General features: G+C 56.5%; 1 protein-coding gene across 3 annotated transcripts in view; it reads left to right on the top strand.

The window, feature by feature from the left end:
• Positions 1–21,398, top strand: part of NOS1 (nitric oxide synthase 1) — an 82,641-nt gene extending 61,243 nt beyond the window's left edge. For all 3 annotated transcript variants that reach the window (XM_075434519.1, XM_075434518.1, XM_075434517.1), the window contains exons 14-29: positions 422–566; positions 1,007–1,111; positions 1,552–1,610; positions 4,454–4,570; positions 4,808–4,982; positions 5,393–5,531; positions 6,299–6,377; positions 6,918–7,111; positions 7,743–7,912; positions 8,168–8,378; positions 9,118–9,205; positions 9,502–9,623; positions 10,184–10,332; positions 11,424–11,618; positions 12,570–12,688; positions 14,133–21,398. In XM_075434519.1, coding sequence (XP_075290634.1) covers positions 422–566; positions 1,007–1,111; positions 1,552–1,610; positions 4,454–4,570; positions 4,808–4,982; positions 5,393–5,531; positions 6,299–6,377; positions 6,918–7,111; positions 7,743–7,912; positions 8,168–8,378; positions 9,118–9,205; positions 9,502–9,623; positions 10,184–10,332; positions 11,424–11,618; positions 12,570–12,688; positions 14,133–14,148 — 2,083 coding nt within the window. In that variant the 3' untranslated portion in view covers positions 14,149–21,398. The remainder of the gene's footprint in view (positions 1–421; positions 567–1,006; positions 1,112–1,551; positions 1,611–4,453; positions 4,571–4,807; positions 4,983–5,392; positions 5,532–6,298; positions 6,378–6,917; positions 7,112–7,742; positions 7,913–8,167; positions 8,379–9,117; positions 9,206–9,501; positions 9,624–10,183; positions 10,333–11,423; positions 11,619–12,569; positions 12,689–14,132) is intronic.
• Positions 21,399–22,736: the final 1,338 nt, after the last annotated feature.

Below are 22,736 nucleotides of genomic sequence, written 5' to 3'. Positions count from 1 at the left end.
GATAGGATTTAAAGACACAAAGAAATGGAGAAGCCGCTGTTACTCCTGTAGCTTGGGCTCTGGTTGGTCTCCAGCTTTTCCTTTGAGGTTCTCTGGTTGCTGCTTTCAGTGACTGCTGCCCCTGATTCTTCCCTGCAGAAAGACCACCTCCGCACCTGGTTTAGCATTTTCTGCCTCATGCCCATTCAGGTATTTCAGCTCTGTGTTCAAGCTCCGTTGTCCAGTCTTCCTCTCTGACAGGTCACGACGAATACACTCTTCCATAGCTGCCCTGTTTGGCATGTAACAACAAAAAAAGTGATACTGCAGTTTTTAAGGCAGGCTGTTCATTTAATGATAAATAAAATGATGTGAATATTTTGGGCTAGAGGCACTGACTAGGAAGCAAGATCTCTTACCAGGATTTATTCTTCCTCCCTAGGGCTGTGAAGTTCTCAGCCAAGCTGATGGGACAGGCCATGGCCAAGAGGGTCAAAGCGACCATCTTGTATGCCACTGAAACGGGGAAGTCCCAGGTCTATGCAAAAACTCTGTGTGAAATCTTCAAGCACGCTTTCGATGCCAAGGTATTGTACCAGCTCCCAGCCCCTGCAAGATCATGTGTGCATCTGGGTGGCCCAGGGAAATACACGGCTGTAGGAAAACACGTGGCTCAACACATGTGGAGCTTCCCACCCGCCAAGGGTCTTCAGAAGCTCCCAGGATGTGACCTTGTGGGTCTGTATTGAAGCCTGCACAGGGATAGCATTTCCAGCTAATGCTCCTGTAGGCATTGCGGCATACATTTGTCTTCTGCCTCTCAGGTGGTAGCCCCATGGTTTGTCCATGTCCCTTGAGGCTCTTGTCCTCATCCTCCCTGTGTGGAGATCTCTGCCAGTGCACTGGCATGGAGTCAGCAAGGAGCTGCTGCTGGTGTGCCCAGGTGGACTGGGGTCCATTCCAGGAGACGGACTGGTAGTAGAGCTCCCTGCCAAGGACCTCTTGCTAACATCATTGTTGCTCCCAGGTGATGTCCATGGACGAGTACGACATCGTGCACCTAGAGCATGAAACCATGGTCCTGGTGGTCACAAGCACATTTGGCAATGGAGACCCACCTGAGAACGGAGAGGTAGGACAGAGCACAGGGGTGGGTGACTACGGCAGGGACATGGGCAGAAGAGAGGTGGTGGGCAAGAAGGAAGGGCATCCTCTTTTTGCTCAGCCTGAGCTGGAATGGCCCGAAACAGGTCCAGGTTCTGTGTGATACCTGGTGGTGTGCCTGCCTGCCTCCAGCCTCCTCTGACATTGGGATATCTTCTTATTCCCTGCTGCGAGACAAGTAACTCATCTGTTGCTAAATTCGTCCTGCACAACTGATGTCGGTGTCACACGAAAGGTGCCAGCCCCTTGGCTGGGGAGATACGGCCTCGTCCAGCCCTGCACGACAGAGTCGCAGGCTGCTGGGAACAGCAAGCAGAGAGCAGAGCAGCAGCACAGGCTTTGGTCGCTGCTCCATTTCCTGCAGAGATGGGCAGAACTGATGGTGGTTTTTTTACTTCTTCTCTGTAGAAATTTGGCTGCGCATTAATGGAGATGAAGAATCCCAACTCCAACCTGGAGGAGAGGAAGTAAGAGCACCCCAAACCCCTCCTTTCCCACGCACAACCCTGGCCAGCGGGCAGCCCCGCAGCCGGGACAGCCTTCTTCTCCGCTTTCCTCCTCTTGGAAGCGAGTATGAAATCCCCGTGCAGGCTTCAGGCTGGCAAACGTCCGAGGGATAGGACCTGCCTGGAGAACCAGGGGATGGAGCAGGCAGAGGTCCCGGGGAGCACTGAGTTGGGCATGCCTGTGGACTCCAGCTTGTCATTCCTGGGGCTGGCATTTTAAAGTTTCTTGTTTCAGCTGTAAGAGGCAGGCACCTACCAAAAAAAGAAAAAAAAAGCAGGAATTCACACAAAGTCATTGAATCTGAGAGCTGGGGCTGTCCAGGACACACCAAAATAGTAAGACTTGGAGGTAGAAGGGAGTTCCCAGCTATGTGGGTGTAGGTGGGGGAGGGTTTGAGAACCAGATTTAACTTCTTGCATCATGTGAAGATATTTCTCGGGAAAATAAGAACTGTTATAAATTCTGGCTGGGAACTTTGTGAGTCTGGAGCCGGTACCTTGGAGACAGGGTCTGGGGTTTTAGAAAATCCCCCATTGGTGGAAGACGAGCCTCGAGCATCTTGGTGCATGTCCCAGAGGCGAGGAGGCGAGGGCAGCCGGCGAAGTGTTCATCACTTGGGGCCTCCTCTTGTTTTAGCTACTAAGTACAATTTACTTCGTTTAACCGGGACACTGCTCTGCTCTGGAGTCTCTCCTGAGTTAACACAGAGATGCTCACAATTAGCAAAAGGCTGCTCCTTAACGAAGGCAGCGCTGGCCCTGGCCAGTGGCACAGTGCAATTCAGCCGCCCGACTTTCTGCCTAAGCAGCGCAGAGCCGTGCCGGCGGGGCTGCGGAGCAGTGACGAAGCCCACCGGGCACAGCAGGGTCCGGTTCATACCCCTCCGCTGCTGGCGACAGCAGCCCCGAAGTGGTCTCCTCGCTGTGCAGCCGCATCCTCTGATGGATGCCCGCAGGGCTGGTGAGCCGAAACCCCGTTAGGTTGCTAATGGCCTTGTGCCTTAACGGGGACAGGGACATGGAGGCTGCCCTGGAGGCGTCTGGATGGAGAAGGGGCATTTTGTGCCTGGTTCTCACCCCGAGGGTCTTCACTCTTTGGGGTTGGGTTGGTGCAACCTTGGGTTGGGTGCGGAGTGCCACCCACCGCAAGATGGGCAGATTTGGGGAGGACAAAGCACCTGAGCTGGGTGCTGGCTGTCCCAGCCACCTCTAAAGGTAATTTAAGGGACTGGCAGGAGTTTCGAAGAGCCAGGAGAGCCTGTGGCTTTGTTACCTGACAGCAAAAGTGGTCAGAGTGCTGGAAACAGCGACCTGCGAGGACAGATCAAAAGGGTGAGAGCTGTTTTGTCTGGAGAAGAGGAGACAGAAATGCAGTGCGGTTGCAGACTTCACGGACGGAAAAGGTGACTGCAGAGGTGGAGGGAATAAATTACTCCCCGTGGCCCCCCCCGGACTAGCCAAGAGGTCACGGCTCTGGATGGTAGGAAGAGATGCTGCTGTGAAGCATGAGGAAAAGCTTTTGCGATGAGACCAGGCAGCCTGGAGGAGACTGTCTGGGGAAGAAGGGCAAGGTCAGACCATTGTCTGTAGGAAAGGTCTGGTGAGATCAGCTCCTGCCCGTGCACCCCACAGGCTCCCAATTCCATGTCCATCAAGGGATGTTGAGGGTGGCTGAGCCCCCACAGTGTGGGGACCGGTGGCCTCTCTAAGCCAGTGTCCCAAGGAGCCTGCCATGGCTGCGGCCGTGCCTCTCTGACCACAGCCCCGGGGTTTTGCTGTGGTTGGGTATTTGGTTCCTTGTGTCCACAGCAAGGGTTTTCCAAGGGTTTTCAGAGGTGTTCATAATCCTTCTGTACTGAAGGACCGGCTGTTCAAACACAGCCTGCCCTTCAGCAGTCATCCCCTGCCACAAGGACCTACTCCTTTCACCAAAAGCTGCCGGTGCCCTGACCTTGGGCTCAGCACCCGAGTGGGCAACATGGGCTTCATGCCCACCTAAACTGGTGGGCTGTGCTGCCCTGCCTTCGCCACGTAGCCCTGGGCGAGGACACGGCGCAGGCACAGCGGAGAAAGGAGTGGCTCCATCCAGACGGAGTGAAGCAGAAAAGCACGAGAGGTCTGGGCAGAGAGGGGCGGCTCTGGAGCAGAGGTGGGGCACAGGGCTCTGTGACCCTGGCGGTTATTTCGTTCCGGGGTTGTCTCCTCTGCGTGGCACACCGGGTGCAGGAGGTCTGCTGTGACTCATCCACACACTACTGCTTCACTGCTCCGGCAGTATATTTAGAAACCCTTATGTAGAGCAATTTTTGAAGATGGTTCAATTCAGAAATACTTCTGCTGTTGTCAGATTTTTTTTCTCCCCTCCCCTTCCCCCCCCCGTCCCCGCTCTCACTCCCTTTTTTTTCTTCTTCCTTTTTTTCCTATGAATGAAAAAACCTTCAGAATATCTCTTCAGACATATATCCAACCTTCTGTGCAGCCAGGGAAGGACAGGTATAGCCAAAGGTCCTGCCAGCCCTGCACCGCTGGGGACAATGCAGTGGCCAACGTCTGGGTCCGCTCACTGGCAGGTGACTGGAGAACTTCATGGGGCAGACCGGGTCCAGCTGGGGGGATGCTTCACCCCGGGAGGGTACACGTTTCTCTTCTCTAGGCACTCATCGTGGTGCCTGCTCCTGAAATATTGAGCCCTGAGCTCTGGTTTGGTGTCCTCCACAATCTGGTCCCCTCTGAGCATGCAGCCCGGTGGGACCCACAGGCACATTTGTCACCACTGTAATGCTTGATGCTGTTGCTGTTCGCAGGAGCTACAAGGTCCGCTTCAACAGTGTCTCCTCTTACTCGGATGCACGGAAATCCTCAAGCGACGGCCCTGACTCCAGGGACAACTTTGAAAGCACGGGGCCACTGGCTAACGTCAGGTAAGTAGGAGAGGGTGGGAGGCAGGAGCTCCTTGCTGCAGAAGGGGCAGAGCAGGAGCCAATGTCACACCGAGCCCCTTTCTCCTACCACAGCTCTCACCCAAAACATGATATATTTTTGCAACGCACAGACCCCTCCACGTGCCCTCGTGCTCGTGCTCGCCGTGGCAGCACCAGAGGGAGAGGCGTCCGCGTCCCTCCCAGCTCAGTAGCCACAGCCGTGCCACCTCTCCGCAGGTTCTCCGTGTTTGGGCTGGGGTCGCGTGCTTACCCCCACTTCTGCGCCTTTGCCCGGGCAGTGGACACCCTCCTTGAGGAGCTGGGCGGGGAGAGGATCCTCCGCATGGGAGAAGGGGATGAGCTCTGCGGCCAAGAGGAGTCCTTCAGGACCTGGGCCAAGAAGGTCTTCAAGGTAACCCGCTTCCCTTGTGCTCCAGGGAGGAGCAGGGGGGGAAGGATGCAGGGACAGAGCAAGGCTCCTGGTTAGAGCTGGATCGAAACCCAGCCTCTCCTTCCCTACACCGGGACACCCAGCTGTCACCCTGGCTCACAATAAAGAGGTTCTCCACATTTTGGTGGAGCTGACGCTCTGTTTGGGCTGACTGCCGAAGGGTCAGCGTTGTGTTGAATCCATGCGTTATCTCAGATGCCTGAGGGAGGAGATGCATCCGTGGCCACTGGTACGGCCCTATGTATAGGCATGCGCATGTGTGTGTCCTCGTTGCGTTGGCTGAGGTAGAGTGTGACAAGGGGTGTTGTGGGGCTCGGTTGGAAAGCCCAGGGGCAGTGGGGAGATGCCTGAGAGCCTGGTGCGTGCTGCAGACAGCGTGCGACGTGTTCTGCGTGGGGGACGACGTCAACATCGAGAAAGCAAACAACTCCCTCATCAGCAACGACCGGAGCTGGAAGAGGAGCAAGTTTCGCCTGACCTACGTGGCTGAAGCCCCAGAACTCACACAAGGTATGAAGACAGGGTCAGCCCGGAGGGCTCTGGGCATGGGGCAGGTGGAGGAGAAGACATGGTGGGCTCAAGTGGGGGCAAAGAGGCCAAATCTCCTTACTTATTTTGTATTAAATTACCAGCATTTCAGTCTTGCCTTTCCCCTCCACCACATGCCCAAGGAGCAGTCTGTGATGGTCTCGGGCCCCTCTGGCTGGTCTCCGTCTGCATCTGTGACAGAGATGTTGGGATATGATCTGATCTCCCTCCTCCTGACCCCGTTTTTTGAAGCAAAGAGCTGGAAACCTGGGAGCTTTCCAAGCTCGCTTTGTCCAAATGCCGCTCCACCGAGTGTTGCGGTGCAATGGCAGGTCCAGCCCACCGACACCTGGCCCCTCAGCACGGCTCCTGCAGCTGATGCTCTGCCGCACCGGCTTAGCTCTTCCCAAATTCAGGCTCTTTGCTACCAGCCAGGTGGTACTGGCAGCGAGAGGTGCATGCCTGCACGTGAGGGCACGTCCCCGCACCTCGTGCAGGTGGCTTTCGGAGTCCTCCTCGGTCACTAGCAACAGGGACATGCGTTTGATTCCCCCCTGGGGTTTCTCATCTCCCAGGCTTGCTGAAGCTTTGCAGGAGATGGAGGCAGGAGGGTGGTCGAGCCCACGGTCCGCTCACTGCGGCTGTGGTCTGAAGGGCTGAGCCCGCAGCTGACAGCCCTGCGAAAGGCAGAAGCCACCTGCCTTGGCCACGCTCTGCTGCGTGGCTTCACTGGCTCTCCTCCTCCACAGGACTGTACAGCATCCACAAAAAACGTGTCTATGCAGCCCGGCTTCTCACACGCCAGAACCTGCAGAGCCCGAAGTCCAGGTAGGAGATGCAGCTGCCCCGGGACCTGTGGGAGCTGAACGCACTCGTGGTGCACCCATGTGTCCATCCACGCAGTGCTGCAAACATCCCTGGACCCTTAATGTCCCATGGATACCATCTTAGTGCAAATCGTCACCAAGGCTGGAAGCCACTTTAACCCCGTGCAGGGTGTTTCCTGCCTTCTTACACAGATAAATCTCTGCCACTGCGTAGACTAACCTGCTGCCTGTGAGGATGAGGAGATGGGTGGCCGCACTTGTGGAGTGGCAGGGTGCACGCAAAGAAAGGGTAGATTTGCTGAAGCAAGAGGTTAAATTGGTTTTCCCTTTTAAGAAGTCCCTGAGGGTGAGTCAGCGGGAGGGGAGGCGGATGCCCCAGTGTCCTTCCTAGCTCCCTGCTGTGACTTTGTTGATGTGCTCCACAGGGCACCAGGGCTTGGGCATGCCACCCAGCACACCCAGTGGCTCTTGAAGCCAGAGTTCAACTGCTCACTGAAAGACTCCCCCAAAACACATCCCGCTTTTTCTCCTTTCCCGGTAGTCGCTTGACAATTTTCCTGCGCCTCCACACCAACGGACACCAGGAACTGCAGTACCTGCCTGGGGACCACTTGGGCGTGTTTCCAGGGAACCATGAAGACTTGGTCAATGCCCTGATCGACCGGCTTGAAGATGCCCCTCCGGCCAACCAGCTGGTGAAGGTGGAGCTCCTGGAGGAGAGGAACACAGCTCTAGGTAACCAGGGCCACCTCTGCTAGAGGTGGCCTCTCTCCTCCTCACCCATCCCTTGTAGCTGTTCTTGTAGCTCCTCAGGGGGGTAGGTGGCCCCCAGGAGGAATAATTTCCCATCTCACTGATGCATGTGCCCGGACTGGGAGTACCTGCTTCAACCTTCCTCTGCCCAGAGACGTTGCTCATCTGCATTTGAGGTGTAGAGCTAGGGTTTGAAGGGTGAGTAGGGCCCTGGGGAGGTGTTTCTTTGTTCTTCAGAAAAATTAAAGGTGTTTATATTCTCATGAAAAGAGCAATGTCTAGAACTGGAAAGGAGAGTTAAGGGATCTTGATGTAGGCCATCCCAACACTGTATTTCAGGGATGAGTCTGATAGCATGCACAGTACAACAGGAGATGGAAAACACTGTTGGCTCAGAGTGTCCAAGGCTGCAGGTGGTGGAGTATCAGACTCATATTTGTGCTCATTGTACAGCATCTCACTGGTAGCATGGGGATATCTCATTGACCTTTCTTTCCAGCTCTTCATCATTCACTGTCTCAGAACTGATAATGGGGAATGAAAGCAAGGATTTGTCCAGCTTGGCTCTCATGCTCAGCTGATCACATGGTCGTGCTGAATTCCCCCCTGGCAGGTGTCATCAGTAACTGGACGGACGAGAACCGTGTCCCACCATGCACCATCTTCCAGGCTTTTAAGTACTATTTGGACATCACCACCCCTCCCACACCCCTGCTGCTGCAGCAGTTTGCTTTGTTGGCCACCAGTGACAAGGAGAAGAAACGTCTGCAGGTCCTTAGCAAGGTAAAACCTCAGACCCCAAGCTCCGAGTTCCTCAAGGCCCTGGTGATGACCACAACCCCAGGGCATTTTCATGCCATGCTTTGGTTATGCTGAGTCTCTACCCATGACAGCAGGGCTCTTCCTGCCTGCCTTCACTGCCACCCACCCCAGCTTTGCCACCAGCCCGATGAGAAGTTGGTAGAGGCACCCGGCTTGGAAGTGGTCGATGCTGCAGCAATCTCCTCCCTCTCTCCCTCCCTCTTTCCCTGGCTGCAGGGTTTGCAGGAGTACGAGGAATGGAAGTGGTCCAAGAACCCCACCATCGTGGAGGTGCTGGAGGAGTTCCCCTCAGTGCAGATGCCCTCTACACTCCTGCTCACACAGCTCCCCCTCCTCCAACCACGCTACTACTCCATCAGTTCCTCCCCAGAGATGTACCCAGGCGAGGTCCACCTCACTGTGGCAGTGGTCTCCTATCGCACAAGAGGTACCATGCTCACGCAGGGGTCAGTGGAGACAGGCTTGGTGCAGAGAGCAGGGAAAAAGCATCAGCACGTGGGCCACACCACAAGGTCTTTGGCAGAGAGATATTATTTTAAAGCCTTTCTACCTGTTGCAGTGACTAGATTCCTCCAGCCTATGAGACTGCTGTCCCGTGTTATGGAGAATAGCCATCCATCAAAGGGCAGTGCATTGCAGAGATTCCAGATCTGGGTCAGGTACCAGCAGTGGTGGCTTCAAGCCCCATATGGGATCGTTTGTTTGCCCACAGCAAAGCCCACATTGTGTCAAACTAGCCACATTTTGGTACCTGTGCAAGCACTGATGTGTCCAAGGAGCCCTGGTCGTGGTGTAGATGGACACAGCCCCGTCACCCCTGCAGCAGACAGGACACAGGGGAAGACGGTGGCCACTCATCTGGGGCTGCCATGGAGGGCTTGTGTCTGGAAGCACTACAGCACGGTGCTGCTTCTGCCAAACAGGACCAAAGGAAAGCTGGGTGCTTCCTAAGTATTGTGGTGGTCCAGCTATCCCAGGCCTGGGTCCTGGGTGAACTTGGGTAGCTCCACAGAGGGATCCAAGTGCCAAACTTCTACCAAGTTCATGGAGAATGGATGCAGAGATACTAAATGTTTCAGTGAGGTGTTCATCGGAAAGTAGCACGGAGTGTTTCAGAAAGGAAAGCAGCTGGATCATTTGACAGACCTCCTTTTCTCCCCTCCTAGATGGAGAAGGACCAATCCACCATGGAGTCTGCTCCTCTTGGCTCAATCGGATACAGCCCGATGAAGTAGTGCCCTGTTTCGTAAGAGGGTAAGTGGTCCACGCAAGGCAAGGGGTGACAAAGATGGGGTGAGCCCCCTTGCAGGATGAGCTCTTTGCCCTCAATCCTGCTTTGCAAAGCACTCAGGGTGCGGAGAAAACAGGGCTGGGTTTGTGAGCAAATGGGTCCCTCTCACATGCCGTTCTTCTGCACTAAAATGTCACTTTCTGGGATTTCGCCTTGTTTTCTGCCGCTCCCTCTCTGGGTGGTGTCTCAGCTTGCTGTGGGCAGAGGCGAGGGAGGGAGCGTCCTGCTGGGGTTTAACTGTCATCTTCGCTGTGTGCAGCGCGCCCGGGTTCCACCTGCCCCAGAACCCCCAGGTGCCCTGCATCCTCATCGGCCCCGGCACTGGCATCGCCCCTTTCCGGAGCTTCTGGCAGCAGCGGCTTTTTGAAATCCAGCACAAAGGTGGGTTGATGCTTGTTTCTCCTGTTTCTTATCTCGAGAGAGACCTGGGCTGGTGGCATGGGGATGGGGCTCCAGTCTCCTGCCCGGCCCCAGCAGAGGCAAAGGGCTTCCTGAAGCAGTGGCTGACCCAGGTGCAGGCTTGGAGGTCAGCCCAAGGTCCCAGAACAAACTCCACAAAAACCCTCCTGTAGAACTTCCCAAGTTTTCATGGCAGAACTATAGTGCTACAGTCATTTTTTTTTAAAGAACATTTAGAGCAAATTTATGTAAAATATGCATTTTCCACTGATCATTTAGACCACTTTGTATAAAAAAAAGTTCAGTTTCTCCCCAGGACGTGGCACAAGTGCCCCTGCCACGTGATCCCAGGCCATGCACTGGTCCAGGCAGCGGGTCACCTCCTCCTAGCTGGTTTTTTCTCCCTCCCAGTTTGGCCAGGGAAAGATTCTGATGGTCTTCTGCTGGGTGCTGTGGCCGCTGGCAGATCTGGAGGATGGTGGCTTGCGGAAAGTGGGTACCGGTGGTCCCTGGGCTAATTGCTTCCCCCATCTCTCCCCCAGGTCTGAAGCCTTGTCCTATGGTCCTGGTATTTGGCTGCCGACAGTCCAGGATCGACCACATTTACAAAGAGGAGACACTTTTTGCCAAAACCCAAGGTGTCTTCAGAGAGTTGTACACAGCCTACTCCCGGGAGCCGGACAAACCAAAGGTGCGTGGCAGGCCCTGCTCCGGTCCTGGTGTGCAGCCTTGGGTGGCCGTGGCCAGCCGGCACAGCGTGGAGATGCTGGTTCCATCCTGGATTGGGGTTGTTCAGTCTGGAGAAGAGGAGGCTGAGGGGAGGTCTGATCACTCTCTACAACTGCCTGAAAGGAGGTTGTGGTGAGGCAGGTGTTGGTCTCTTCTCCCAGGTAACCAGCGACCGGATGAGAGGAATTGGCCTGAAGTTGCGTCAGGGGAGGTTTAGATTAGATATTAGGAAAAATTTCTTTACTGAAAGAGTGGCCAGGCCTTGGACCAGGCTGCCCAGGGCAGTGGTGGAGTCCCCATCCCTGGAGGGGTTCAAAAAATGTGTTCATGTGGCACTTCAGGACATGGTTTAGCAGGCAGGATGGTGGTGGGTTGGTGGTTGGACTTCACAGAATCACAGCATGGTAGGGGTTGGAAGGGACCTCTGTGGGTCATCTAGTCCAACCCTCCTGCCAAAGCAGGGTCACTTACAGTAGGCTGTAGAGGACCTTGTCCAGGCAGGTCTGGAATATCTCCAGAGAAGGAGACTCCACAACCTCCCTGGGCAGCCTGTTCCAGTGCCTGATGATCTTAGAAGTCTTTTCCAACCTTCGTGATTCTAGGATTGCTTGGCACAGCCACAGCCCCGTTCCCAGGGCACATCCCCATCCCTGTGCCAGCCTGAACGTGTGCCCAAGTTGCTCACACTTTGCCCTGGGGGGGCTGCAGCTGTCCTCACTGGGCGGGAGCAGATGAGGAGAGGAAAGGCATGTCCTCCCAACAGATGGGCAAGGACAGATGTCACCTGGTGGGGTGGCCCCCAGCCAGTGCCAACATCTGGTCTGAATCCCCACCGCCACCTGAGCAGGCTTGGCGATGAGATACCTGGTGAAGGTGTGAAAATGCGAGAGCAAACGATGCTTTGCCACTTTGCCCATCTATTTTTCTGTTGTCGTGGGTGCTGCGAGGTGCAGGCATGGTCCCCCTCGAAGGCAGCCGGGGCACACAAAGCTTGCGAGCAGGCAGAGCTGAGAAGCTGTAGCTAACCTCCGCTCCCACCTCCTCCTCCCTCAGAAATACGTGCAGGACGTGCTACAGGAGCAGCTGGCCCAAACCGTGTTCAAAGCACTGAAGGAGCAGGGAGGCCACATCTACGTCTGTGGGGATGTCACCATGGCCGGGGACGTCCTCAAGACCGTCCAGCGCATTGTCAGGCAGCAGGGCCAGCTGTCGGTGGAGGAGGCAGGAGCGTTCATCAGCAAGCTGCGGGTGAGTGGGCTCTGCACCACGAGATGCCGTGGACCCGCCGCCACGGGCTCTGCACCTGGTGCCTCCTCCTGCAGAACCCACAGCAGCGAGGAGACGGGTGCTGGGGGGGGGATCGTGACTCCCTCCCACCCTGCCTGTGCCCGGGGATGGTTGGGAGCATGACCTTCCAAAGCTCTGGGTGTGCGGTCGAAGTGACCTTGCTCTGCAGGAGCTCTGCTCCGGGCTGCAGCTCCTGCGACGAGCCCGGTGCTGTGCTGAGCGCTGGTACAAGCTCCTTTGGGAGCCCTCGGTAGCAGCGTTATTCACCTGGCTGAGTCCCCGCTGTCCCTGCACCACTGCAGCAGGCTGGCAGGGCAGCTGTGGGTCCCCCTCCCCAAGTCCCCTCTGTCCCTGCGGCTGGCCGGTCGCTGCCCCTGGGCGAGCACCTTGCTGCAGATGCTGCAGCTGAAGCAGAAGGGAGCTCAGTTTGCAATGCAGGCCGGCGGACAAATGCTTGAACGGCTCTGCTTCTGCCCAGGAGGCATCTCAGCCTAGTTCCTGCAGGGCTGCTCCTTCTGAACCATGTCCCCACAGTCCGTCCAGGAGCTCGGTGAGCCCAGAGCCGTGTTTTTAGGTCGTCTGCAACGAAAAGCTCTTGTTCGTGGGTGGCCCAGGGCTGCTCGTCCCCTGACATCCAGGCAGCCCCTGTGTTGCCAGCAGTTGAGGGGGTCTGACGCCCGAGCAGCTCCACCGCTGCCCCACGGCGTGACCTTGGGAAGGGCATTTCACCTCCTCGCTGGTTCCTGTCCCTCTGCCCTGCCTGTCCCACAGCTCCCATGACAGCCCCCAGACCATCCGCTGTCTGTCTGGTACCTACCCCTAGCATGAGAGCTTTCTGGTGCTGCAGCAGCACCAACTGTTTGTAAATACCCTTTATTTCCCCCGCTGCCCCTCTCCCATCCTCTCTTTCAGGATGACAGCCGGTACCACGAGGATATTTTTGGCGTCACCCTGCGTACGTACGAGGTGACTAACCGCCTTAGATCTGAGTCTATTGCATTCATTGAGGAGAGCAAAAAAGACGCGGATGAGTGAGTCGCCATGTTTATTTTAACCCCTGCCGCTGTCTCCCAAGCGCGTGGGCTGTGGGGTGGGGAAGGGACCTTTAACTTTGGCACACGCGTGGGGCTTCTTATCCCAGAGGCTGAGAAGAGGCGTTTCATTTCTGCACTGGAGGCAGAGGCTGCTGCCTGGCAGGCTCTCCGAAATAGCTCTCACCTCGCTAGGACAAATCCCCTCTGCCTGCACCCGCCACCCCTGCGTGCTCTGAGCTGACAATCCCACCCAAAGGGTGATGCCAAGCCAAAGAGTCCTCCCACCTGCAGCCTGCCGCTGCTCCCCTTGTGTCTGGACTTGTGTCCAGTGCTGGGCTCACCACTTCAAGAAAGATGAGGAGCTACTGGAGAGAGTCCAGCACAGGGCTGCGAGGATGAGGAGGGGACTGGAGCATCTCTCCTATGAGGAGAGGCTGAGGCAGCTGGGCTTGTTTAGCCTGGAGAAGAGAAGGCTGAGAGGGGACCTTAGAAATGCCTCTAAATATCTGCAGGGTGGGGGTCAGGAGGACGGGGCCAGACTCTTTCCAGTGGTGCCCAGCGACAGGACAAGGGGCAACGGGCACAAACTGAAGCTGAGGAAGTTCCAGCTGAACCTGAGGAAGAACTTCTTCCCTCTGAGGATGACGGAGCCCTGGCCCAGGCTGCCCAGGGAGGCTGTGGAGTCTCCTTCTCTGGAGATATTCAAGCCCTGCCTGGACGCGGTGCTGTGCCCTCTGCTCTGGGTGACCCTGCTTGGGCAGGGGGTTGGGCTGGGTGACCCACAGAGGTCCCTGCCAACCCCCAGCATTCTGTGATTCTGTGATTCCCCTGCCAGTGACGGGCTGGCAGGTCTGCCGGACCCGTGGCGAGAGGGGGCTGTCCCCAGCTCTCGGGCTGGCTCGGGGTGTCCAGCTGGCTCCACGGGTGCAGGCAGCAGGTACCCACAGTGTGGAGAGGTCTCCAGGCTGCTGCTTACCCAGTTAGGAAAGATCTGGAGACTTTTCTTTCCGCTGTTGTAAAAACAGCCATAAGAAGTCAAAAACCTTGACATTTGCTGTGTTTGTTTCTGCTCCGCCACATCCTGCCATTTGCTCAGCCCTGTCTTGGCAGGATTTTCCCTGGCTGAGCAGAAGGATTAGTTAGGATAAAGGATGAGCAGCCGCATGCATCTTGCTCCTTGTCCTGTGCCAGGGGCTGACCCAGAGTGGGTTTGGCAGAAGTTTTTCTCCAACGCAGCACGTACTCTGGGGTCTGCACTGTATTCAGAGCACCTCAATTTCCCCTCTCTAGGTAGGGATAAGGGTTACCTACCTGCCCACCTCTACCCACCTGCATACGCCTCCATAAATCCCTGCCCACAGCACGGTCCCTTAGGAAGTCCTTCATCCTAGACACTTCGCCACTCCTGCTAAGGCCAGCCTTTCTCCCCTTTCCCTTGCAGGGTTTTCTGCTCCTAACCAGACCCTTCGCCCCAAGGGGATGCCAAACCAGTCCCAGCTCCTGCTGCCCCCTCCAGCTGGAGGGCACTGGGTTTTGTATTTCACGGACACGGTGGCTCCTTTTCTGCTGGGAACTGCCCATGGAAAGTGCTCTGTCTCTCGTCCTGTTGTTGTGTCCTGATGACGATGATTTTTATTTCCTTTTCTTCCTCTTTCTCTTGCTCTTGTCCTGTGGCCATTTCTTTTCACCCCCTGTCCCTTCCCTGGATTTCCCCACTGAAGTACGATGGCTTTATAACCTGCAGTGGCTCTTAACGGAACTTCACACTTCTCCTTCTTCCCATGCGGGCATTTTGCAGCTGCATGAAATCACCACCTCTGTGCTCATCCGCGTTTCTGGTGTTTTGGGGGACAGCAGAGGTGGCTGGGGCTGGGCAATGGCTAGGTCTTGTTGCTTGACCAGAGCTGGGGGTTGTTCCCCCAGAGCTTCCCCTTTCCCCAGCTCGGAGCTTGGCTGAATCCTTGCATTTTCATGGCTTTCCTTTGGACTTGTACAGACCTGGGTATGTGCCCGAGGCTGGGGGCAGGTGATGTGCAATCCCCTCGTGCCGATGAACATTGTTCATCACCCAGCAGCGTGGGAACTGTGTCCTCTTCATCCAATGGGTGGGATGTCTCTGATTCACGTGTCATGATTCCTCCTAAATGGACTCTGCGCTATGTTTGCCGCCTCCTCTGCTCCCTTTTCCCCCTGAGCCTCTCCTTTTGCTCAGTCCCTACTTTTGCTGGCAAAAAGTCCTCCCACAGAGGAGCCGAGCACTGAACACACAGGCTGATGTGGATGCTAGGGGGAAGAGCTCGTGGCAGTGAGCGCTGCTTGGCCAGGCTGTCCTCCGGAAGGCTTTATGGGAGACGCGCGATCTGCAGCCACGATGCTGGTGGGAGACGTTCGGGGACTGGCTGCACCCCGGAGCTTTGCATGCTGTGAATGTGTGAACCCGCTCCCAGGTGAGACTGGAAAGCCACAAGGATGGGAGAGAAGTGGCTCCAACCTCGGCTGCACGAGGCATCTCCCGGTAGCAGAGCCTGTCTGGAAGGCAGCACTCGGAGGGTTACGGAGGCTCCTGGTCCTTGGTGAGGAGGTGCCAACCAAGGACTCTTGAAAGCCCACGGAGCATCAGCTCCTCATTAGCACAGCCTCACGAGCAGCTCTAGGGCAGCACACCCGAGCCACTTCCACACCTTCGGGAGCAGAAAGTGCCAACCCGGAGCGACCTGCCTGCCAGGAGGAATGAATACATGCGGCATCTCGGTGGCAAGCCAGTCCCCTCCGCAGGCTCGGTGCCACCTGCCAGCGGCATGAGCTGTCTCTGCCGGGACGTCTCATGTGAGAAGGGAGGTGAGATCAGCTGCAAAGATGCTGTGTGATTCTGGACTGTGACACACTCACACCTCAGCCCCGCTGCAAAAATCTGGCCCCAACAGCAAGCTGTTAACACGCTCACAGACAGGTATCAGTCCCTTTAACAGAGGAAAGCTGTCTGCAAGGTAAAGCATGCGTGACCTTGTGTGTCCTTCCTCCTTCTCCTCCCTTCCTCCCCCTGAAGAAGGCTTGTCCTCCCTCACTGCCCGGATGAGGACAGCAGGGCACGGCGGTGGCTCTTGCTGGAGGCAGGGGTGCAGAGCTGACATCTTGAGCTGGTGGATGCTGATCCTTTCCTCCTGCCCCGGCTCTGCGGAACCGTGTGCTGGTGCTTGCACGGAGCAAAGCACCTGCACCGGCGACAGCAGAGGAGCTGCGATGGCTAGCTGGCTTTCAGAGGGTGAAGATTAGCTGCCCTGAGCCAGAGTCAGAAGAGAAAGAGCTACAGGAGTGTTGCTGCTCTCCCAGCCCATGGTACAAGCCGTGCTGGCTCCCCTGGCCCCAGGCTGTGCAGTTATCCCCAGCCTGAGCCAGCACCTCCTGCCCTTTCCTGCTGCTTGGCTGGCCACGTCTCCATGCGCTGCGACCACCTTCTGCACCTTTGACTCCCCCAACGCTTGAAGCAGCTCCAGCCCAAAACCCAGGAGCAAAAGGGCTCCAGGCACTGGGAGAATGTGGGACCCAGTCCTGGCAGAGCACCCAGCACGGCGTGCAAGGCAAAGGAGTGCTGCCGTGGCCGGAGCCACGGCTGGCACGGCATCCGGGGCCGGGTCTGCGTCACTGCCTGGAGACTTTGTGACCTGGAGGTGAAAGCGGGACGGGACAGGAAAAAGGGCAGCCCCTGGTCCCCCTCTGTGGGTTGTGCCCAAACCCCAGGGCAGGCAGCGGGATGGGGAGCTGCGTCCCTTTGCTGCTGGGGTGTGTGAATCTGGGCAGAGGTCCTGCCTGGGGGAGTCAGCTTGCTGGCCCTAGAGCTGTGGACATCCAGCAAGCCTGGCCCTAACCCCAACCCCATGGCTGCAGAGACAGAGCTAAAGAGAAAAACCCGAACTCCTCCCCTGCTTCGGGGAAATTTGGCTCTAGACTTCGTGCTGTGGTCCTCCTCTCCTAGAAGGAGTGATGCAACCTGAAGAGCAGGTAGTGCCCAAAGAAACGCCCTTGTCTTCGTCCTCTTCCCAGCTCATCCTGTGTCGCTGGTGATTCATTTTCTCCTGTCCTGCCTTCTGCCTGTATCGTTGTCACATCTCCCGCCTGGAAGTCATGCTGCTGCTGGAGCCCGTGTCCGAGATGAACTGGCTTGCCTTTCCTGCACCCCAAAGCTTGCCACCTCTGCCTCCCCCTTCCACCTGAGCCGCCGGTGCAAGCAGCGGGGAGGGGACCGGGGCGCGTGCCTCGCCGTCAGTGGGACCTCCGGAGGGGTCTGCACAGGGCGGACAGCCAGAGCTGCCTCCAGCCCGAGAGGCAGCGTGTGGGTGAGTCCTTCAGAGCTCTTTGGAAGGGAAATGATGTTTGCCAGCCAGCCTGCCTGCCTGGCCCTGGAGAAGAAGCACCGCGGAGGTCCGTGAAGTGACTGCGTCCCCCGGGGCTGCCTCTGCTCCCTCAGCCCGAGCAGGGCGTTCGCTCCTTGCAAGCCGCGCCGCTGGGAATTTTGATTCGCTGGTTTTTTTTTCTGTTGAGTCACTCTCAGATGTCTGAGCTTCTCCTCACCCCCCTTACCTGCAGGGGCTTTGCACTCCCCTCGAGCTTAATTTTCTCCCACAGCAACAGGGGAAATAAACTTGCAGATCTGCTTTATCATTCCACTAATGTGGCTCTTCCACCAGTTGTCTAGACTCGGCTTGGCTCGGTGTGACATTTCTGACGCGTGGGTGTAGCTCCGACATCCCTGGCATGCAGAAACGGCAGAGAGCGCGGCGGGGTCTGCTGCGGACCGGTGCCACGAGCTGCTCAGGGGTGTCATGCACGGAAGGGTTCACGAATCTGTCACCTCCGGGTCCCCGCTGCCTGTCCAGGCTCCTGCACAGCCCACACGGCTCCTGCAGCAAGGGGATGCCGGACCTGATGGACACCCAGCCTGGTCCAGCGTCCCTGTCCCTCTCCTGGAGAATGGCCACCACGGCCACCACTGCCTGCTTTGCAGCAGCTCAGCTCCTTTTCCCTTTCCAGGGGTTAAACACAAAGGGGCTTTTCTCTAAACAGGAGATGTGATTTTCAAGACACTACGAAGCGAGGGGTTTTTTTCTCAAAGATTATAATTTGTAGACTTTTCAAATGTCCACAGAAAGTTAGACAAGAAGTTCAAAGCTCATGGGAAGTGGTCCTGTGTTTTCCCAACCTGCTGCGTCCACTAGCAGGGAAAATAATTTGTTCATTCCATGCAAGGGTATCTACTGCCTGTGTTGTTGATGACTTCAAAGGTTTCGTCTCCGCAGAAGGACTGCCTGGGAGTTTGTTGTTCCTCTATTTATGAGAGACAGCGGGAAAATAATGAGACTTCTGCCACCAGGAGTAGACTCGCAAAGATGACACCTCCACGACCGTTGCTGGGTGGGCCGGAGCTCGTTGTACTGGAGGAACCAAGCCAGTTACACCCACACCGGCCAGAGAACCGGGGTTTGAGTTTGGGCTGCCCACGCTCCCTGTCCTGCGCCCACGCGTCCCCAGGGGCAAGCAGGGGACCCCCTTCACGCCCCGAGCAGCGTGAGATGACGTGTCCGTGCACGACGGGCAACCGTGTCGTTGTGTCCTGAGCGAACATGACTGCAGCTGCGCAGAGGAGGAGACGGGAGGAGACCGGAGCTGCGGGAACCCGCGCCTCGTCGAACTGCGACTGCTCCCTTAGTCCTTTGACGTGACGCCTCTCGCCCCGTCCCGGGCTGTCACCCAGGCTCCCTCCACCACTCCCCTCGGGAGATGCCCCCTTTCTCCCTCCCAGCCCCATCTGCCCAGCCAGAAGGTGCGAGTCAGCCCCCAGGGATGGGGCTTGGCAGGGGTTGCGGGGTTAGAGAGTGGGTGCAGACTGGGCACCACCTTCTGCAGGCACCCCAGGTCTGCGAACACCCACCATGAACTGGAGACCACGTTTTTATCCGGCTGCTGCGGGGACAGGGCATGTTTGTGCCGAAACCTCGCGGACTCGTGCCAAGCCCAAGCTGCCGCCTCCCGACTCACGATCGCTGAAGACATCACAGCCCTCGGATTTATACCTGGGTGGAAGCTGGAGAGTTCCCGGTGTTTTTTGGAGGGAGAATTTTATGCTCAAAACTAAATTTTGTTCCTGCTTTCACTGGGGACCAGTTCTCAGCTTCAGAATTGCTCTGATAACTTTGCAATTGCTTTGATGGTTCCAGAGGGGAGCACAGTCCCTTTGCAGAACAGATGGAGACGCATTTTCAGGACCATGCGGCTTTGCCGTAACTCTGCCTTTGTCATAACATTTTTTTTTTCTGCTGTAACAGGAGGAGCACGATTTGGCCAGCGCTAAACGCCCTTGAAAACTGTACTCCCGAACTCGGGAAAAATTAGTGTAGAATCCAAGTCCTCCCAGAGGCAAAATGCCTTCCGCACCCGCCGCTTCCGTGGTGTTGGGGCTTTCAGCAGCTTGCAGGCTCAGGCTTTCCCAGCAGCAGCCGCAGTGTCCTGACGGCAGCATCCTTGCACGTGTCGGTCTGTGCTTGCCGGCGATGCTTGGCCCTAGTGACCCACTGGCAATCCACCCTCGACAGGGCTATCTGAGCTCTAGCTGCTTGCACATGGCCGTCTGTATTTAATGGGAAACCAGGGGAGCTGGAGAAAGCTAAGGAGATTGCTGCCTTAAAGCACTTGGTTCCAGAAGTAAAACGGATCTTGGCAGAGGTCAAAATTGGCTTGATCTTAGTAAGGGCAACTCATGAAATATTTAAGGATTGTAATGCAGATACACCTTCTTCTGCTGTGCCAGGAACGAAGTAGACTGGAACCTCTTGGCCTCCACCCCTACAGATGTTTGGCTGCCTTGGAACTTTGAGCCATCGAAACCACAGGGAAAAACCAGCTCGCGAGTTCACAGCTGAGCTGCCACCCTACCTTGCTCATCCCTGTACCTACCTGGCCAGACTTCAGTGAGGGAGGAAACACGTCCAAAGCCAGAAGAGCCACCCTGCCAGCCTTGCCCTGCAAACTCCTGGTTGAACAGGAGCCCACCAGCCAAGGCTTGGCGGCTGCCTCTCCTTCCCATGGCAGGGAGGTGGGGAGGGCACCGGGGGCTTCTCCTGTGTCCGGCGGCCGAAGCTTGCGGAGCTGTGCCGGGGCTGCGGAGCAGTCAGAGCACGGAGCAAGGCTCTCATCTTCGCACACAGCGTTCCGTAGGGCAGGGTGAGAAATCTGCGAGTGAAGAACACCAGGCAAAGTATATTTCTTCCGGGGGCATTCTTAACACTTTAAAAATGTAAAGATCAAATAGTGAAAAAGTTGATCTAAAAGAGCAGCTGACTTGGGGCTTCTTTCTGTCGCTTTGTTTTCATCTGTTGGTTTTGGGTGGGGAAAGCAAACAAAAAGTATATCGAATTGTTTCAGAGCAAATCAAATATTTTGCTCCCACAATAATTGCTGATGGAGATTTAAAAATTTTCCAAGGGCAACAAAACTTCCTTAATGCATAGTCGATTCCAGCAAGAGGCATCAGCGTTACTCGCTTCTGAACCTGCTTTTGTATTTTTCCCTCTGTGTGACCATGGCATGGAATCACACCTAAACAAAACACGCTTTGCAGCACTCCGCGGGATGTCCCGAAGCAGAAGCCGGTGTTTCAGAGCCCAGCATCAAAGTGGTGGCTTTGAAGCCAACGAAATTCGGTACAAAACTTCTGCTTTGCTAGCGTTCTACGAAACAGGCAGATGTCCACAACGCCCAGGGTTCAACGTGCTCTGCTGCCTTGAGATGCCGAGGCCCTGGGGTCTGTGCGCTGGTGAGAGCTCGAGAGCAGGTTCCTGGTCTGCAGGAGCATCCCAGCTCTCGCGGAGCGTGCACGATGAACGGAGCGAGATGACTTCCAGCCAGGACTCGTTGCCTTTTAGGTTGCGTGTCCTTAGGAACAGGAGTTCTCCAGCCGCCCAGGGAATCTGATACTCTGTGCCAATTAATTATTGTGATAGGAACAGGGATTCATTCCCTGCATTCCCTTAGGCGCCGGTGACAAGTGTACGTACGCCTGGAAGATTGGTTTGGATTTTTTTTCTTTGCTGGTGGCCTTTTTCCTGAAGAGACGAGAAAGGGGACCGGTAGGCGTAGGGTAGCTGCTCTGGGGCAGGCAAGTCCCAAACTTCCCACGGCGGAGGTCTTCTAAACTCTTCAGGAGTGGGTAAATTCTGCTCTGCTAGGTGGGACGCCAACCCCTTGCTGCTCTCTGGTCCTCCTGCTCCTTCCCCCTCCCCTCAGCACCTCCTCATGTCGCTGTGCCTTCATTTCATTTATAAAATGATGCCGTGGTTTAGGACTTTGCTCTCACTTTGCATCCCATAGGACAGGTCTGTGTGGAGGGGGGCGGGACTTATTCGGTAGCTTTTCGTGTGATCCTAAGGTAGGTTTCTTCCGAGGAGCAGCGAGGTGGGGACAGGGACGAGCCGGTGCTGTGTGTGGTCCTACCAGTGCTTGAAGAGGTCAGAAACATGGTTTTCCCCTACCTCCGAGCTCTCGATGCTGCTAAAATCTCTGCCATCGTACGATGTACTCCAGCCCCCTCTCTCGGACTGGCTCTGCTCGCAAGATATCCACACTGCTCTCAAGCATGCACCTCTCTCTGTATAGTCCCAGTCTTCTGATTTTACGGAATACTTATGCCTGTTTGCATTACGGTCAAAATAAAAAAGTGGGCTGAAACCTAGCGGACCTCGTTCTTCTCTTCTCTCGGGGTTTTTGACGCTGAAATGCCTCTCCCGGTGTCCTGGCCTTGCTCTGGTTCGCTGCCCGTAAAGCCGGAGCACTATTTATGGTCGGTGGCGTCGGTCAGAAATACATGACTGCCCGCCGAGCCGCGGGACAGTGAGGGGACAGGGAGAAGGGCCCTGGGGTGCCGGCGAGGGGCTGAGGGGCAGCCGGCTGCCAAGAGAAGGGTGAACCCGGGCTCTGCTTGCAGCACCAGCCGGCGTGGGGGATGCAGCCGCCACGGTGCCCGATGCGTGGTGGCACTGCTACCTCAGCCATGGCTGCGGCTGCGCCTCCGACACGGCCGCAGCATGACCTCGGAGGGGGCAGCGGCCTGACCTCAGAGACCATCATGGTGTGATGTCAGATGGGGCAGCGGTGTGACCTCAGAGACCACTATGGTGTGACCTTGGACAGGGCAGTGGTGTGATATCAGAGACCATCGTGGTGTGACCTCAGATGGGGCAGTGGTGTGACCTCAGAGACGGTCGTGATGTGACCGCAGAGACCTTCATGGTGTGACCTCAGAGAATGCCATGGTGTGACCTTGGACAGGGCAGTGGTGTGACCTCAGACATCGTCATGGTGTGACCTCGGACAGGGCAGTGGTGTTACCTCAGACACCATTGTCGTATGACCTCAAATGGCGCAGCGGTGTGACCTCAGAGACCATCATGGTGTGACCTCAGAGACCGTCATGACGTGACCTCAGACAGGGCAGTGGTGTGACCTCAGAGTCTTCATGGTGGGACCTCAGAGACCATCACAGTGCGACCTCAGAGACTGTCATGGTGGGACCTCAGAGACCATCATGGTGTGACCTCAGACACCGTTGTAGTGTGACCTCAGAGATGGTCGTGGTGTGACCTCAGAGACCATCATGGTGTGACCTCAGACAGGGCAGTGGTGTGACCTCAGAGACTGTCACGATGTGGATGTGACCTTGGACAGGGCAGTGGTGTGACATCAACCATCATGGTGTGATGTCAGATGAGGCAGCGGTGTGACCTCAGAGACCATCACAGTGTGACCTCAGAGATCATCATGGTGTGACCTCGGACGGGACAGTGGTGTGACCTCAGAGACCGTCTTGGCGTGACCACAGCCACCGTGCTGGCGTGACCCCAGACGCAGCCACGGTGCTGCCCCAGACAAGCCATGCTGGTACCCCGGGCACAGCAGCAGACCCCTCGCTGCCACCTCACGTGCCGTGCCGGTGCCACCTCTGTCCCCATGACCCCAAAGCCGCCGCGGACATGGCGGCAAGGTCACCTCAGCTCTG

The sequence above is a fragment of the Opisthocomus hoazin genome, chromosome 13 (assembly GCF_030867145.1).
Source record: "Opisthocomus hoazin isolate bOpiHoa1 chromosome 13, bOpiHoa1.hap1, whole genome shotgun sequence".
NCBI lineage: Eukaryota > Metazoa > Chordata > Aves > Opisthocomiformes > Opisthocomidae > Opisthocomus > Opisthocomus hoazin.
The sequence above is the reverse complement of the archived record's forward strand: the minus strand, read 5'-3'. Positions and strand labels throughout refer to the sequence as shown.